General features: G+C 49.5%; 2 protein-coding genes across 2 annotated transcripts, besides 2 other annotated features; one reads left to right on the forward strand and one right to left on the reverse strand.

The window, feature by feature from the left end:
- Nucleotides 1-2632: 2632 nt before the first annotated feature.
- FPSE_06338 (uncharacterized protein) lies at nt 2633-4716 on the forward strand (the record flags this gene model as incomplete). The annotated part of the gene is made up of 5 exons (XM_009259456.1): nt 2633-2747; nt 2808-2956; nt 3011-3993; nt 4166-4248; nt 4406-4716. The coding sequence occupies 5 exons, from the start codon at nt 2633-2635 to the stop codon at nt 4714-4716; spliced, it is 1641 nt and encodes a 546-aa protein (XP_009257731.1).
- Nucleotides 4717-5538: 822 nt separating this feature from the next.
- On the reverse strand, nt 5539-6844 carry FPSE_06339 (uncharacterized protein; the record flags this gene model as incomplete). Its single annotated transcript, XM_009259457.1, has 4 exons — nt 5539-5598; nt 5651-6355; nt 6406-6564; nt 6617-6844. The coding sequence occupies 4 exons, from the start codon at nt 6842-6844 to the stop codon at nt 5539-5541; spliced, it is 1152 nt and encodes a 383-aa protein (XP_009257732.1).
- A 12-nt stretch (nt 6845-6856) lies between these two features.
- Nucleotides 6857-6912: a microsatellite.
- A 6820-nt stretch (nt 6913-13732) lies between these two features.
- Nucleotides 13733-13759: a microsatellite.
- Nucleotides 13760-15544: the final 1785 nt, after the last annotated feature.

A 15544-nucleotide genomic window follows, 5' to 3' on the forward strand; every position in this document is an offset into this window, starting at 1 on the left:
AGTGGAGCAGGAAGTGATCCCAGCTTCACCGACTCCCCTGGGAAAAGCTGGCCACGTCCACCAACCAGCAGAGCAGAGATGAAAAATTAAAGGGCCCCGCGTGGGCCACAACGCAGGGAGGAGCCAGGAGCCAGCCTGACTGACCTGGCGCTATCCAGGGCCTGTCGAAGGTAGAAGGAAAAAGGGGGGCGGAAGGAAGGAGAACCGAAATAATACGATTCTCGCCAAATGTGTATGTAAAGTCAATAATAAAATTACCGGTTTGGAAGCCACCAAAACTCTCGTTGCTCTCTCAACATTGACGCCGGCCGTTTCTTGTTGGACTTTTTATCCGATAAAGGTAACATAAGCCATATCTTATCTGCTACAGCCTCTATTAGGGCCTTCCTTCCCGTCGAGGGCGGGGAAACTCAATGAATGGACGACAATCAACGGGAAGGGACACAGAGACAGACCCGTATTTAATCCGAACCAATTAAATAACATCAAATGCAATATACGTCATGCTTCGATGCGCTTCCCGATGCCATGCCTTGCCCTTCTCTTAGACGCCCAACTTCATGTACGATTGAGTTGTTCACTCACTCTCTACGTAGTGGACTACGTACTGCTGAGTTGGTCCAAAAATGAGGCGTTTTTTGTCTTTGTTGCTGGGCAGCCATGTTGCCATGCCTTGCCTTTGTCCCTGAGGCAAGCAAGACACAGTTGGTTCTGTCCAGTCATAGTCACGTGAATGAGTGAATTGATCGAGTCATCCATCCATTTGGGTATTCCGAAAGTCGGATGACAGCGCATAGCACTGGGGCTTGGGTAGAATCGAGTGAGGGCTTTTGAGCCTCGATCATTTCCTTGAAACTGGCAAAGCTATTAGTTGGAGTAGAGCTTTGAATACTCTATTATTCATCAAAGCTGTGCGCTGTCTTTAAATCAATGGCACATGACTGACTGTCTGTACCTGGATGTCTCACCACGTCGTACATACTAGACTAAGTGCTTGCATGAACTCACGATATTGACAATGGCTTACACTCACCCATATACTAACAACCATAACCATAACATGACTTGATATTATCGTCAACTTACTACACAGCTAGTCCGTGTCCTCGATGGCGTGCCTGTGCTGAGGTGTGGGGTATCTAGTCAACTTGTACAAAAGGGTCATCTCTCCATACCAAGTTGGGTTCAAAAGTCTGGGGAACCTTTCTGTTTGCTGCAGACGACTTGGCCGAGATCAGAAGAGACTGTAGTAAATCGAGATTCTAGCCGTGTGCCGATTCTTCTTTTGGGCAGGTTGGGTAGGAGCTATACAATGCAACAAAGACACTCGTGATCACAATTTACACCAATGTTGGATCAGATTGACGTAGGTTTACGGTCCATCACATTCATCAACGCTTTCTTAGGTGGAATAAGCAGGTTTGTCACAGCAAATAATGGCGTTATGCATTGTAAACCCAATCTAGGCCGAGGTCTATCGCCCTTGACTGTGAGAAACATTTCCCTGACCCTACCTGCAAAGACTATGGGAATAGCGGTATGTAAAGTTACTTCCGTGGTCTGACATCCCATGCCGACCAAATCTTGTCCCGAGCTGAGAAATCCGTGCCCCGACATTGGAGCTCGGAGACCGGCGGTGATGAGGGGAACCATGACAGGCTTAAACTACAAACAAATTGCAGTGACTGATACAAAGTCATGATCAAGATAGTGAGTGCTCTTTGTTTTAGTAGACTCTGAAAACTCAACATAATTTAAATATTCAATTGCCATAAACTCCCGTAACCCCGTGGTTTAGTCACAAAAGGTTGCCTTGTTCCATCTCTCTGTGGATGATGATGTTATCAAAGTCTCCATCATGTGCTTGTAACTACCCCCTCTAGTCTCTAATGGAAATACATACTTCCCCATAGTTACTTGATCCCACATGTGCAAAAAGCCAAGCACAGATAACAGTAGTAATTGGACCGTCTTTCCCACTAGAATGACGTTTTTATCTGTATTTGACTCTATTCAGTTCCCCGGAAGAATCGTCTAAGCAATCACTGGACTCTTCCCGAGCAGTTCCGTGTCTTCAACCTTTAATCCTGACCCCCGTCTTCTTCCATTGCCTACTGCTTCCCACTCCGAATTATTCCATCTTCATGTGCGCGTCTAGTTCTAGTCTCACGCGACACTATCTAAAAAATATTTTAATTGTTCGTTGTTGAAGCACGAGACCTGTCTGTCTGTACGTACCTCGGCTTCTCCCGCTATTCGCACGCCTGTCTACTGTCTCCATCTTCATCCCCATACATACGCGGGGCCGCCATCATTGTTACTTGCTGCTCTCTTCCCCGACCAACCTCACCTTATCCTTCCTTTTCTGTTCCCCTTCTCGTCTCTCTACGTCAATTCTCCTCTGACGATCCAGTCGCTCGACTCTTCTCGTCTTGATTGACCATTCAATGACGACGCCGTGAGCTTCTCCACCATCTAAAACTCTCTCGGACGCTCTCCCGTAGCAGGATCCCGGTCTCTCCCTCCGTCCGTCCGAGCTGCCTCGTCCGAGTCCGATTCCTACTTCTCTACACCACCGTCACACTCGACAACTTTATCTTTTGTTCTCTGATTCGACCCACGTCTTCCCATCATGTCGTGGAGAGCTTCAGAGCGTCTGATGGACACCATCCGTCACTATGCTCGCTTTCCCGCCACTGGCGTCAGCTTGCGCCAGATGGTGCAGTTTGGCGAGAAACCCTCAGTCGGTATGTTTTTGCTCATTCCTGCCTCCATTGAGGGCAATTGTTGACTCTGAATGCTCCAAGGCACTCTATTCCGAGCTTCCCAGTTCTTAGCCGAGGAGCTTCCCATCCGTCTAGCTCATCGTGTGCAAGAACTCGACGAGCTTCCAGATGGCCTCAATGAGATGCCATCTGTAATCAAGGTTAAAGATTGGTATGCCCAATCGTTCGAGGTATGTCATCTATAAGTCGATTGTCCAAGAATAGCATGCTGACTCAATCTTTAGGAAATCACACAGCTACCTAGGCCAGAACTACCCTCGGATGTCAAAACTCGTCTCATGAAACCCAGCAAAGCTATCGGTCGCAATGCTTTCCGTCTTCCCGCCGCAACCCCCAATCCATCCATTGACGAAGGCGAGTCCGACGGCTGGGGCGGACTCCAGAACAACAACAGCAAGAACAAGGGTCTCACGCGCCGATACTTTGCAGTTGTTGATGACTCAAGTGACTGGCCCGCCGATCTTCACCTGTACAACCAACGTTTCGCTCAGACTCTACACCAAATCAAGCGCCGTCATGACAGCGTCGTTACCACCATGGCCCAGGGTATCCTCGAATACAAGCGCCGTCGCCAGCGCATGCAGATTGACAGCACCATCCAATCGTTCCTCGACCGCTTTTACATGTCCCGTATCGGTATCCGTATGCTCATCGGCCAGCACATTGCCTTGACAGACCAAAGCCATCATCGCGACCCCACCTATGTCGGTATCATCTGCACAAGAACCAACGTCCAAGATCTGGCCCAAGAAGCCATTGAGAACGCCCGTTTCGTCTGTGAGGATCACTACGGTCTCTTCGAAGCCCCCAAGGTCCAACTCGTCTGCAACCCCAACCTCAACTTTATGTATGTTCCCGGCCATCTGTCACACATGCTCTTCGAGACCCTCAAGAACTCGCTGCGCGCCGTCGTCGAGACCCACGGCATGGAGAAGCAGGCTTTCCCTGTTACAAAGGTTATTGTCGCTGAGGGCAAAGAGGATATCACCATCAAGATTTCTGATGAGGGTGGCGGTATTCCTCGAAGCGCCATCCCCCTTGTTTGGACTTATATGTACACCACTGTCGACCGCACACCGAGCTTAGATCCCGATTTTGACAAGAGCGACTTCAAGGCCCCAATGGCTGGTTTTGGTTACGGATTGCCCATCTCACGTTTATACGCCCGCTACTTTGGTGGTGACTTGAAACTCATCAGCATGGAAGGGTAAGTTTATACTTGACAGTTTACAGAATCCCCTGCGTCCCCGCCATTATGAGCATGGTTAACGTTTCCTTACAGATACGGTACCGATGTCTACCTCCACCTCAACCGTTTATCCTCGTCCTCCGAACCTCTCCAATAGCAATCACTTAGCGCCGGCGCACAGAACCTCCAGGTTCCCCCGTGGGTTCTTCGCAAACGACTACAGAGCCGAAACCGAGAGATATCGGAACGGAAACAGGTGGGCGACGCCGAGGCGTTGGTCAACGCGCCTCCACGAAGCAACTATAGCAGTCCACAGGAAGTCTAATGGGTTTTTTTTCTTACACAAAGGGAATCATTGTCGCCCGCGGAAGAGCCGTGCGCCGGAGCAAAACAGAAACGAAGATATATCGTGATGCTACTATATCATCAGCAACTATTGCGAGAAACAACATGAGGAGGAAGAAGATGACGATAAAGAATTACAATACTATCACCACTACCATGCCCACGAGGCAGACGACGATATGCCCGGAGGAATATCACGCAAACAGGAACGCACAGGAGATTTGGTTATTTGAAAGAGGAGGAAAGAGGCTACTCGAATCGGAGGACGAAGATCCCTACGCGCAGGAGCGCAACAGCACATGGTTTACAAAACCAGAAGGGTCAACGTCCGGCCCCAATGCCGGAAGTTTATACGGCCTAACGAAGCGTGTCGTCGCACGCATGTTTGGACAGTGAGAGTTGTTAGGCTGCGGTATGGTTCATTTTTATTTTTTATATTCTAGGTAAATCCCTTCCCTAAATCGAAAAGAGGGGGGTAGACAAGCATCGTTCTCTTTGTAACGATGAATAGTACATTTGCTTGTACATGATGCATTGGATACAAAACGGAAAGGGGATCAAGCTCGAAGAGATGAACGAGGGCTGTCTTGATGGCAGACTATCTAAGCATGTATATGGAACAAAAATACTTCTACGGGAGTCTTGGTCATGGGTAGGAAATATCATTGCATTTTGTTTTTTCTGGGTTACTCTTTCAGCGCCACGGTCTGAATTTGACTAGCATTCAGGCATCTCAGTGGCAATCTTACAATGAGCAGCAGGTTTCTTATGTGATGGACTTTCGTTTTGCGAGCCAGATGGTAAAGTAAAGAATCAATTGCTAAACTTGTCTGTCTAGAGTGACAATAGTTTCCACTTCTCTCAAGATTCACAATCATTTCCATTTCTACCTTGACGATGATCCTTCCGAGAGCCACGCTTCCAGCGTCCCATGGTCATGGCCATAGCGCGGGTTCGAGTTGCTCGACACAAGGCGCCTGTCTTTTTCCCGTCGATGGAACTGCTCCAGATTGGGCGTCCATGAAAGGCAAATAAATCAACCACTTCCCTCTATTCGTGAGTGGAGTAGGATGTCAATAACAATCAGAACAAAAGAAAAAAGACCGATCAGGGGTCTCGGGGTAAGGGACAATCGTTCCGTTACTGTAGGAGATGTTGGTATCGAAACTGTTCCCGTCTGTCCAGGTCCTTGCGACACTCTACATCGACAGACTCTTCCTATTTTTGGCGTCCAGACAGTCGCTCTTGCAGCTTGAGCTGGGCCTGAGTGAATCGGAGCTATAATATGGATTAGTCAATACGCTCAACACCATGAATCGATACTACTTACTTCGCTGGCCTTGGGCCACTTGCCTCTACCACTAGTCTGTGGCATTGGAGCAGCAGGGATGTCATCCCAGTTACCAACGAGGTTGGAATCCTGATCAGTCTTGCCAGACGCCGAGACGACGGAAGCGGAGCTAGAGACCACTGTAGGATTCTTGGTAGCTCTGTGATGAGCACCTCTAGAATCCCATGCATTATAGGTAATCTGCCGAAGGGCAGCATCCTCCTCTTGCTCCTTTCGAAGGGTCGTGGCAGTTGAAATACTACCAGTGGTGCTCCCATTCATGCCAGACGGGGTTGCTTCACTACTCTGTTCTGGCTTCTTCTTGCCTTGCAGATGAGGAGGGAGCTTCCTTCCCGCAACTGCAGCGCCTGCCATACCCTTTGAGTTCTCTGCAACAGAGCTTCCACCTAGTTTCATATCTTGAAAGAAATCTTGGAGGAAGCGTGGAACATCAGCGTTTTGGCTAGGTGTGGCCGACGAGGTATTGTTGGCGATGCGACTTCGTAGGTGAGGAGGGAGGTGGCTCGAAGTAGTCGACCTGTTCTCGTTTACAACGCTCGATGTCTCAGAGTACGACACTGTAGTCGCTCGAACCGATGTCTCCGAGTTGCCGACGGTATCCGTGTTACCAACGACATGCAAGAATGCTCTATTGTAGCCCGGGGTTGGCTGTAGGCCAAGGCTCTCAGGACCGGTGATAGGGGCCTGCATCATATCAGCATTTGATACTTTTTTCTTCGGGCTATACAACTTACAAAAGGCATGTTCTCGGACTCGAAAAAGGCGGCGGTGTCTGTTGGCGCAGAGTATGATTTGAGTTCTGGCTCCTCGGCAGAACGATGTCCGGTGGCCAACTGGATAGGAACGACGCCATACTCTTGGTCCGTATCCCAAGCCACACATTGTTCGCAGCGCTAGAGAACACGTCAGTTGGTGGTGCTTATCCAGGGCCGCGTTGGCACATACCGGGTTGTCAGACTTGCGTTCGCCATGAGAGTAGTTATCGATGGGTCTGGCTCTGTCGCAGACGGTGCAAGTGATCTCACAGCGGACTGGCTGGCTGTGCTCCATGCAGATCATACCAGGGTTAGCACGGTCTTTGAGGTTGGCACGCTTCTGTTGACTCTTGGAGAAGGCACCAAGCTTCTTCCATTCACCGCCGACGGAGCAACGATACTGGTCGGCGTTAGGCATAATGCTTTGTGTTGTGTGTGTGTATGTGCATGTGTGTATGTTTATGTGTGTGCATGTGTGTGTGTATGATGGAAGCAGAAAGGTGAAGAAGATGCGTTGTTGAGGATTGAGGAGTTATTTGTAGGCGGGCAGGCACCCGGGTAGATACTGTGATTCACAGTCACCAAACGTCAACCCGCCCGTGCCTTCCCACTCAGTTTTCTCATAGGCAGAAATCGTTTGCTGTTTTCTGTTTGCTCTGCTAGTCACAATAGTTAATACCAGCCCACACTGTGTTACTCCTACTGAATGGCTATTTGCCAGTGCGAGGCACTTACATCAAGATATCATCAGGGAAATCGCCTTAGGCACTATAACCAAGTGCTACTACCCAGCTGTCTTTAACAGCACAGTGGCTTTTAGAACTTAGATGAGATACATTTAGTAATAGACATTCGATATAGTAGAAAGACAAGACTGGGCTTAGTATATAGAGAATAAATAACTTGAGAGCGATTTTAAGATAGTATAAAAGAACTATATCTTAAGGGGAAAATAAGTCGAGATATCTTCAATTTAAAGGACTAGACGAAACAATCCAGTCACTATAGGATACAAAAGCCCATATGCATCCTATACCACCAATATAAGTCGTCATACTCATAGAATTTTATAGTCTAAAGTAAAGACATAACCGTCATAGTAATATCGCAGAAGTGCAGTAGATAAGCTGTTATACTCTATATGTTATACCCCTTTAGGAGGACTTTTACTGTTTGCATTTATCTACTATACTGCAATAATAATATAAACAGTACAATTAGACAGGGAACTATACTGTATTTATATGACTATTGCGATTAATTAATATGAAAGTCATGAGTGAGTCTTGATTGATATTTGATAGTGTTTGTATGCATTATCCCGTTTTTATTGACCCCTTTACACCCTTAACCCTGCTCTAAATGCGTCTTTCCAATAGCAATACCTTAGCCACTTGGCACTTGTGCGCCGCTGTCATATTATACATGCATTAGTCTGAAGGCCTCTGCGTTCGATTATCTGAGTCGCATCTAAGCATACCTGTGCTGATCTTATTGTAGGGGGATGAGGCTCAAAATGGCCCACGCGCGATGTTCACCCACCACATGGCAATCTTTAACAACGCCCTCTACCCTACGTCTTAACAACATCTGTCTTGACCTTGTCCCGGAAAAGAAACGACATAATGCATGTCGCTTCTCTACTCAAACACCCTCCTTGCGCGGCACAGACTGCTAGCGAGATACATGGTCTCTTCCGACATTTTCACCGCCATCTACCCTACAGAATCATGAATTGAATCAAAGTCTTCACCGCTTGACCAGAACCTCACATAGCGCTGAGCTAAACTTCTGCCGAACCCCATATGATCGATCACCTGCTGGCATGATGAACAAGTTAACAGTTCGAAACTGTTACCATGATCACTATGAGGCTTTGCGTCGCATGTCTGTACTGCATTATCGCGATGACTGCATGGTGCCTAGGCCAAGAAGTGTACCGCGCTCGTATGCGACGATATCCTCGGCTTCCGATCGCCTCGCTACCGCATAAAGACTACAGAATCTGCCAGACCGCATGGCAATTATCCTGCAATCACCCTGCGCCTCTCGAGAAGCCATTGGTGTCCATCGCGTAACTGGACAAGCAGACTCTGCAAGTGACCGCCTTAGCCGACGGAGCAAGCATCAAAAAACTTTTACTGCACATACGTACATGCTGGGGTCAGGCCATGTTGCTGCAGTGATGTTGAGCAAGACGTGTCAAGCGACTGCGATATCTGCAGACTATTCGTTGCTAAAGGCGTGTCTACGGTAGAGCAGGTATCCATCACCAGGCGTACCCATGACGAACGGCCCATCTGCTATGGGGAAGTAAGCTTCACTTTCTGATCGCGAAACCCGCCAGAGACACATGCCACCAAGTTGCTGCAGACAAGGACAGGTCTAGTCCGCAACAAGATACCCTTTGCCGATAAGGGTTTGAGGTCTTCCAGATCGAGGCCCAACCATACTTATCTCGGTCACAAGATCTGGGGTAGCCAGGCTTTCGACTTGGGCTTCTGCAAGCCTAAGCAATGGACTGGAGCTACGGATACAAAACGACGTGTGACAAGATTCACCCGGTAACATTGAGAGGAAACCATGGGCATTGGCTTTTTTTCTGGCGATGAAACAAAAACTGGTAACAAAGTGACATCCCTTGAGGGTTGTCCGTTACGGGCTGATCCTCTGGCAATAATCAGCCCGCGGAATGCAGCTGAACCCTGAAGCTGTGCTTTGAGATAACATCGGTTGCTCAGAGCACCACTGGGACCCAGTATGTGATCATCGTGATTATCGAAAGAAAACAAAATAGATCGACGTGTCGCGTAGTTGCACCCAATCGCCGTCCATGACTTCACCACGAACGATGCCACCGTGACAGATGATCCAAGCGGGCCAAGATCGACTACCATAGCTCTCGGGATACAATCAATGTGAATCCTCCCAACAAGGTGGACGGGCAGATAACATCGCCACATTCGCAACAGGTCCACGTAAAGAAAAGGAAAACCCTGCTTCGCTTTTAAACCCGGCCAATACGGAAGTGCCAGCTCAGGTTCCGGCTAGCTGATGATGCATCACCCATCACATCAACAATGGTCGGTCCCTAGAGAAACCGAACACGTCAAGAAAGGACCCGACAATGCGGTGACTGGGGGGCAATGTGAATCCCCAGCCAGCCAGCCATCTCTCGGCATTACAAACTTTTTTCAATGCTCATGCTAATGCTAGAAGACTTTGCTGGAAAAACTCTGCCCTGAACATTGCTTAATTCAACGAATGCAAGACCGGCATGCTGCCGATCAGCAACAAAGCCTAAATCAATCTCAATCACCACTAAAACTAAAACACAGTCTACGGATTGGATAATAGCACGGGTTTTGCAAGTCTTTTACCGTCGACGGTGCGGTTGGACAGCACGCTAGAGAGAAAAAGCCAACAACGGGCTTGAGGCTACCGACGGTGGAGCAACACGGGGCGTCCCATCGGGAAGAACCCTTTGGACATGGCTGCACTCCACAAATGTCAACAGAGAGTTGAGTCGAAAGTTGAGTTCCCAAGGCTTCGCTCGGCTGCTGCCCAGACCATACCTTCCAAAGAAGCGAGGAGGGTGGCAGGGGGAGGAAAACTGTGTGTGAAAACCCAAAAAGTGAGGCATTGCGAGACCATACCAGACCTGACTAGGACGAGGGTTGGGAATACGAAATAATATCGACAGGCATTTCATAGCCATTACTCGTGTGGCGCAGGCTCCATCACGATCCCTCCCAAAGCCAATTGAGTCAAAGCAGTGAGTAGACCATGGTCGTCAGCACCAGCAGATAGCAGAAGGCTTTCGTGGCAGACGACAAAAGATGATGTGAGCCGAGCCACCTCAAACAGACACAATTCAGTGGCAGGCAGCCCGTAAGAAAAGAAACACTGCCATGACGACAACGTTTGAGCTAAATCGAATGGGATCGAGGCACACACTTCCCTCTTTTTGACACGGCACGGCACGTCAAGGCTGAATCAGGTACGGGCCCTGAGTGTGTAACAGACTGCATCATGATGTCGTTGGTAGTGAACTCATCAGTTCTCTCAATGTTGGTCAAGAAACCGGCCACAATTACCCATCGCATCAAAAAGAAACCATCCTATCAATCAACCAATGCCTGGCTGTTCACTCGCCAGCGCCAGCGCCAGCCCAGCCTCCATCTGTGCGTGCCGCGTTTCGGCGCCTACGGCCCTGATACTGCAGGCCATATATGCTGCGGCAGGTCATCTACAAGGTCAAGCAGCCACTGGAAAATAACGATATACGTAGTAATGATCCCTTCATCAGTTGCCACTATAGGTCCCTCAAAACTGCGTGAACGGACCTGCGAGGGATCTGAGTCGCGGGTTCGCTCGCACCATCTATCATCTGTGCATATCTGGTCGCTCAGTGACAGACCAGAACGTGTCTATCGCACAGGGAACTCCCGGACAGCCTTGGGCCGTGACGGATGGCGGACCTTGATTGAAGGGTATGGGCTGGGTTGGAAAATGCAGGGACAATGGCATCAGAGTTCACCCCGCCGCTTTGCGCTGAGCTCGCTGGTTCGAAACGCTTGCGACCCAGCCAGTCCAGTCCCTTACATCAACGTTTATTGTCTGCCCTGCCACCAACAGAAGCTGCATGATGCGAGGCTTGGGTAACAGACGCGGCGGCTCCTCAGGTCTCGCCGCGTTTCATGCAACGCAAATACTACCTGTTTGAACAAGAGACAACTGCAAGGAAGACGACTTATCTGTCACTTTCTGTGAGATAACAATGGAAAAGCAACGATGATGGAGGGGAGGGGGAGGGGCTCAGGCAATCTCAATGACAATCAAGGCACGAACAACGACTACACTGCGAGATGGATCGACGTCTAGGCTGGATAAGTCGTCCACTCTGCTGGGCCAGGATAACCTTTCCTTCTCGAAGGTCTAATGGATTTTTCCGTGACACCGGGCAACCCGGGAATGCTACCGTACCGTATCATCGTGACCAGGCTCACCAGTGGTTCTGTCGCAGGCAATCTCCGTTCCCCGGGCGTGTGTCCTTTGCATTGGGTCGATGATCCTGCGGCATCGTGACAGGCGAGAGTCCAGGATCGGGAAACGTGCCCCGAGAGGGACAAAAGTATCCGTAGTCAAGAGAGTGCACGGTACAATAGTGTTGGGGAGTTGCTATTCACGAGCAAGCGAGTCCAAGTAGCAAGTCCAGGGTTTCAGAGATACTAGACTACTAAGTTAGGGCAAGTAGAAGCAGCTTGGACTGGTACCTGAGTATGTGGTACCTGCAGCAGCTGTCTGGAAAGTACCGATCGAATGGATGTGGCATCCACTCATAGTCAGGCATGAAAAGATGTTTGCTAATTAACGAGCAGCGCAGGCGAAAGTGATGTGAAGTGAGTAAAATTGACCTGGGCCCTCCATGTCGAGTCCACGGTCCGGCGGCTGGCCCCTGGCAGCGGCCCCACACCCCGGACGGTTGGTTAGAGGTTGGTGTGTATAGTAGTCTGTGTACAGAGTACATAGACATGTATAGTGGTATCCGTACAGAGTACTCTACAGGCTCTTCCAAAACCATGAGACGAACAATCTCGCTCGCATGGATCAAAGAAAAAAAATCAGACCTTTTCTCTTGTTAAACCCTGGATAGAAAGAACATCTCCCGTATCCGTACTCTTGGTGACTCTTATGCCGAGCAAGACATCAATATCAGATCGAGCATAACCATGTAGCTGATACAGCGTCAAGATGATTTGTGATGATAGTCATAATACCTTCCACATGACGTTGCATCTGTTAATTAACTTACACACAAGCTCATGGCACGATGACACCATGTTGCCGGACAATATACTGTGCAGCATCGATCTGCTTGAGAGCAAACTTGCTTGTACTGTCCCCAGGAACCACTTTAGGGCTCACACAAGTTTATCCGTCATGATCGACTTGTGAAAGCAGGGACGGTGCCTGACTGCTTTTCAGCTCAACGGTTACAAGACTTTGTGGCGTCTTATGTCCCAGTTATGCCCTGAATGGCGCTGCATAAATCGCACTACCAACGGACCTGTACACGTGTGTGACAAGGGTCCGCCCGTTTGTTTCGGAAAAAGCTGGTCCTTGTTTCCATCACTACGGCTTCAAACCGTCCCTTTGTAAGTGTGTAAAGCAATTTGATTCCCAAGCAGGTTTAACTTTGTCCCCTCAGCGTGTTTCGTCACACTTTGAATGCTTCAATGCCCCTCGTTGATATCCCATCTCCCCTCTTCTCCCCTCCCCCTTTTTCCAACGAATCTATTCCAGGCCCCTGGGAAGCATAATTCCAAGGGCACGTCCCGGCAGAAGGAAAAGCGTCAAAGCTAGACAGGTTGTTTGATTAATGGCCCCCCCGGCCGCTGAGAGACGGACGGCCTCCGCACGTACCAATTTAGCTCGCGAGGGTCCTCAAGAGCGCACCAAAGGTTGGGTTTGGGGGGGATGAACGAGGGGCAGCCTGAGAAGCCAATTCATGCGACCCCGAGACAGTACATGGACACTCGGAGGCTCTTGCAGATGGGATTTGACGAGCGCCACGCGAATAAGCCAGAGATTGTTCATGTTCAGCCCCCCAGAGCAAGGATGAGAATTTGACGTTTCGCTTCGAGCAAGTCGATAAGGGCTCGCCGTATTCCTGGCCATCCGTATCCATAGATAGACGGTTGTATGTACCTACATGTGTACCAGGTCTGTGGCGCGAGGCCACGAGAATCCGCCGAGGCTGAGCAGAGTAGCACGCGTCTGTAGGTAGGCAGTGAACAAGAGAACGCGTCTGTCACAGATTACAAAGCGCGTCTGGTAGGTAGGATTGGATTGGTGTCCAATCTTAGCATTTTGCTTGGCTCATCAAAAGTTAAGCTTCACCAACGAACATCACCAATAAACGCCGCATTGTACGACCAATATTTGTCACCTCACCCGTGATATTTATTATTTGCCGAGCGCTTTTGGCGATCCAATATCAAAAGGCATGGAGGTGGTGGTCACGGGAGGCAAGACAGGTTGAATTGCTCATCTCCTTGACCCTGCGCGCCTATCACAAAATGCTCCACGGCTGGCAAAACGAGACGTGAGGTGCATCCATCCGATTTACGCCCAAATTGCGACAATTTGCAACGCGGAGAGCTATGCCCGAAAAGAGGTTATTAAAACATGGGAACATAGAGGCGGGCCTTTTTGGTAGCTTGCGAGATTGGGATTGGTATTTTTTGCACGTTGGGCTCTTAGTTAATATGTACCATATTAGCAAGTTCCTAAAGTACCCCAATAGGTAGGTAGGTAGGTAGGTAGGTAGAAAATGGTCCCCTTCTCTGAGACGACACCGTCATCGTCGGTGGTTGCTCTAGGTCGACGGACCAGAAATCCTAGGAAGCTTCTAGGGGATCCAGGGGAGCTCTCCCGCGGCGGCCCTAGGTCGTTTCTTTGAGTTTCGTCCCCAATTGTTCTGTCATCCTATTCCAACCAGGCTCTGCGTGAGAGAAAGTTGATTTCCGTTTATCTGGGACCACTGGGACCACTGGGACCACTGGGGACTTTGACCCTTATTTCCAACAGCCGATGGGCTCAAGTTGGAGGTGTGAAATCTCCCGTGATATGTCACGACTCATTGCTATTCGTCGTCTGCCACTTGGGGAAGCCGGACATTCTAGTCCATACCAGTGAGTAGCCAGTCTCGTCAGGGTTGAGAGGGCCACACGACACCATGGAAATAGACCCTCTGACCCTTCGAGTGCTCCATTCCCAAAACCTTGCACACCATATGAATCTTTTGGCTGTTGCTCGTGGGACCTGGTCCTCATTCCTTGGTTGTCTGGGACATTTGATAATCCATCCAGAGCATCGGAATTCGTTTCGTTACTACCGCAAATTCGCGCCGATTTGGTGATGATATCCTTGAGAACTTTTCTCCCTTGCCCCATGGCATGAAAAAGAGAAATGCATGCTGGAGGTTATTTTGGAGGTGGAGGATGTGGTTGAACCCTGTACCTGGAATTGCAGCTTGAGAACAGGCCAAAGCAAAGTATATGTACCTCAATTGCCGTGACTCGAACTAAGTTCATAAGGCTTGGGTTAGTATAGCACATCTGAAGACCACGTCTGCTCCCCAGCAGCGCATCGATTGCAGGCCATTGTTCACTGTTCAGTGCTCTACTGTCCGTCGGGTTCCGTATCTTCAAACCTTTCAGGTGTAAAAATGTCCACCGGAGCGCGGGTACGTACACCCATCTTGGCAATTCAAGCCTGAACCGATGGTGTTGCTGTGTTGTGCTGGATTTCCATTTCTTGGACCGGGGCAGCTAAAGTGGGCTGTCGAGTGCTGTAGAGTGACATGCTGGGTGGGAAAAGCTACCGCAGTCTGACGACATGAATACCTTTTCTCCCAGCCACATTTCTACAGGGCAGCAGGTTTCTGCAAGGTCCCGCCCATGGCTTGCAAGTACTTGGACTTGACCTCCTTATCCCATCCCATCCCATCACAGTATCCTGGACGAGTCTCCATTGCTTCTTTTTCCATGGCTTCCCTGCACCACCTGAGCTCCACCGGCCCAAGCTACCCTCTGGCTGTTACTGTTGACGGATACCACGACACGCCCACGTTCGCGCACACCCCGTCTCGTCTCACTCACGTCTGCTCAGGTTCTTTTCTTTGGCTTCTGGATTTTGGACTGTAACTATTGGGCTCTTCTGGGCGACTTGCTGGTCGAGGTCGATGTCGTTCTCCCTGGCTTTTACATCATTCGCTGTAGAGTCTTTTCGCTTGGCTCACTTGCATTTCGCTTCTTCTTTCCCCTCACTTTAGTTAGTCTTTTCCGAGAAGCCAAATGAAAACAATAACAATGTTTATCTGCATCAGCATCGCCTGAACAATCAATCACCAGTCGCAGTTGCAGTCACAGTTGGGGGCAATCAATACAACACTCAGCGCATCGCATTAATCACACTGCACTAACGTTGGAGCGGGAAGCTGTTCGCTGGGGCCTCTCCAAAGAGTGGCCGACACTCACTAAGTACCTTCCTAGTGGACTGGACTGAGGATCCTGCCTCGATCGGCAGGTTCAAGCCACTCCCCCCCCCCCCC

Source organism: Fusarium pseudograminearum, chromosome 2 (genome assembly GCF_000303195.2).
Source record: "Fusarium pseudograminearum CS3096 chromosome 2, whole genome shotgun sequence".
NCBI lineage: Eukaryota > Fungi > Ascomycota > Sordariomycetes > Hypocreales > Nectriaceae > Fusarium > Fusarium pseudograminearum.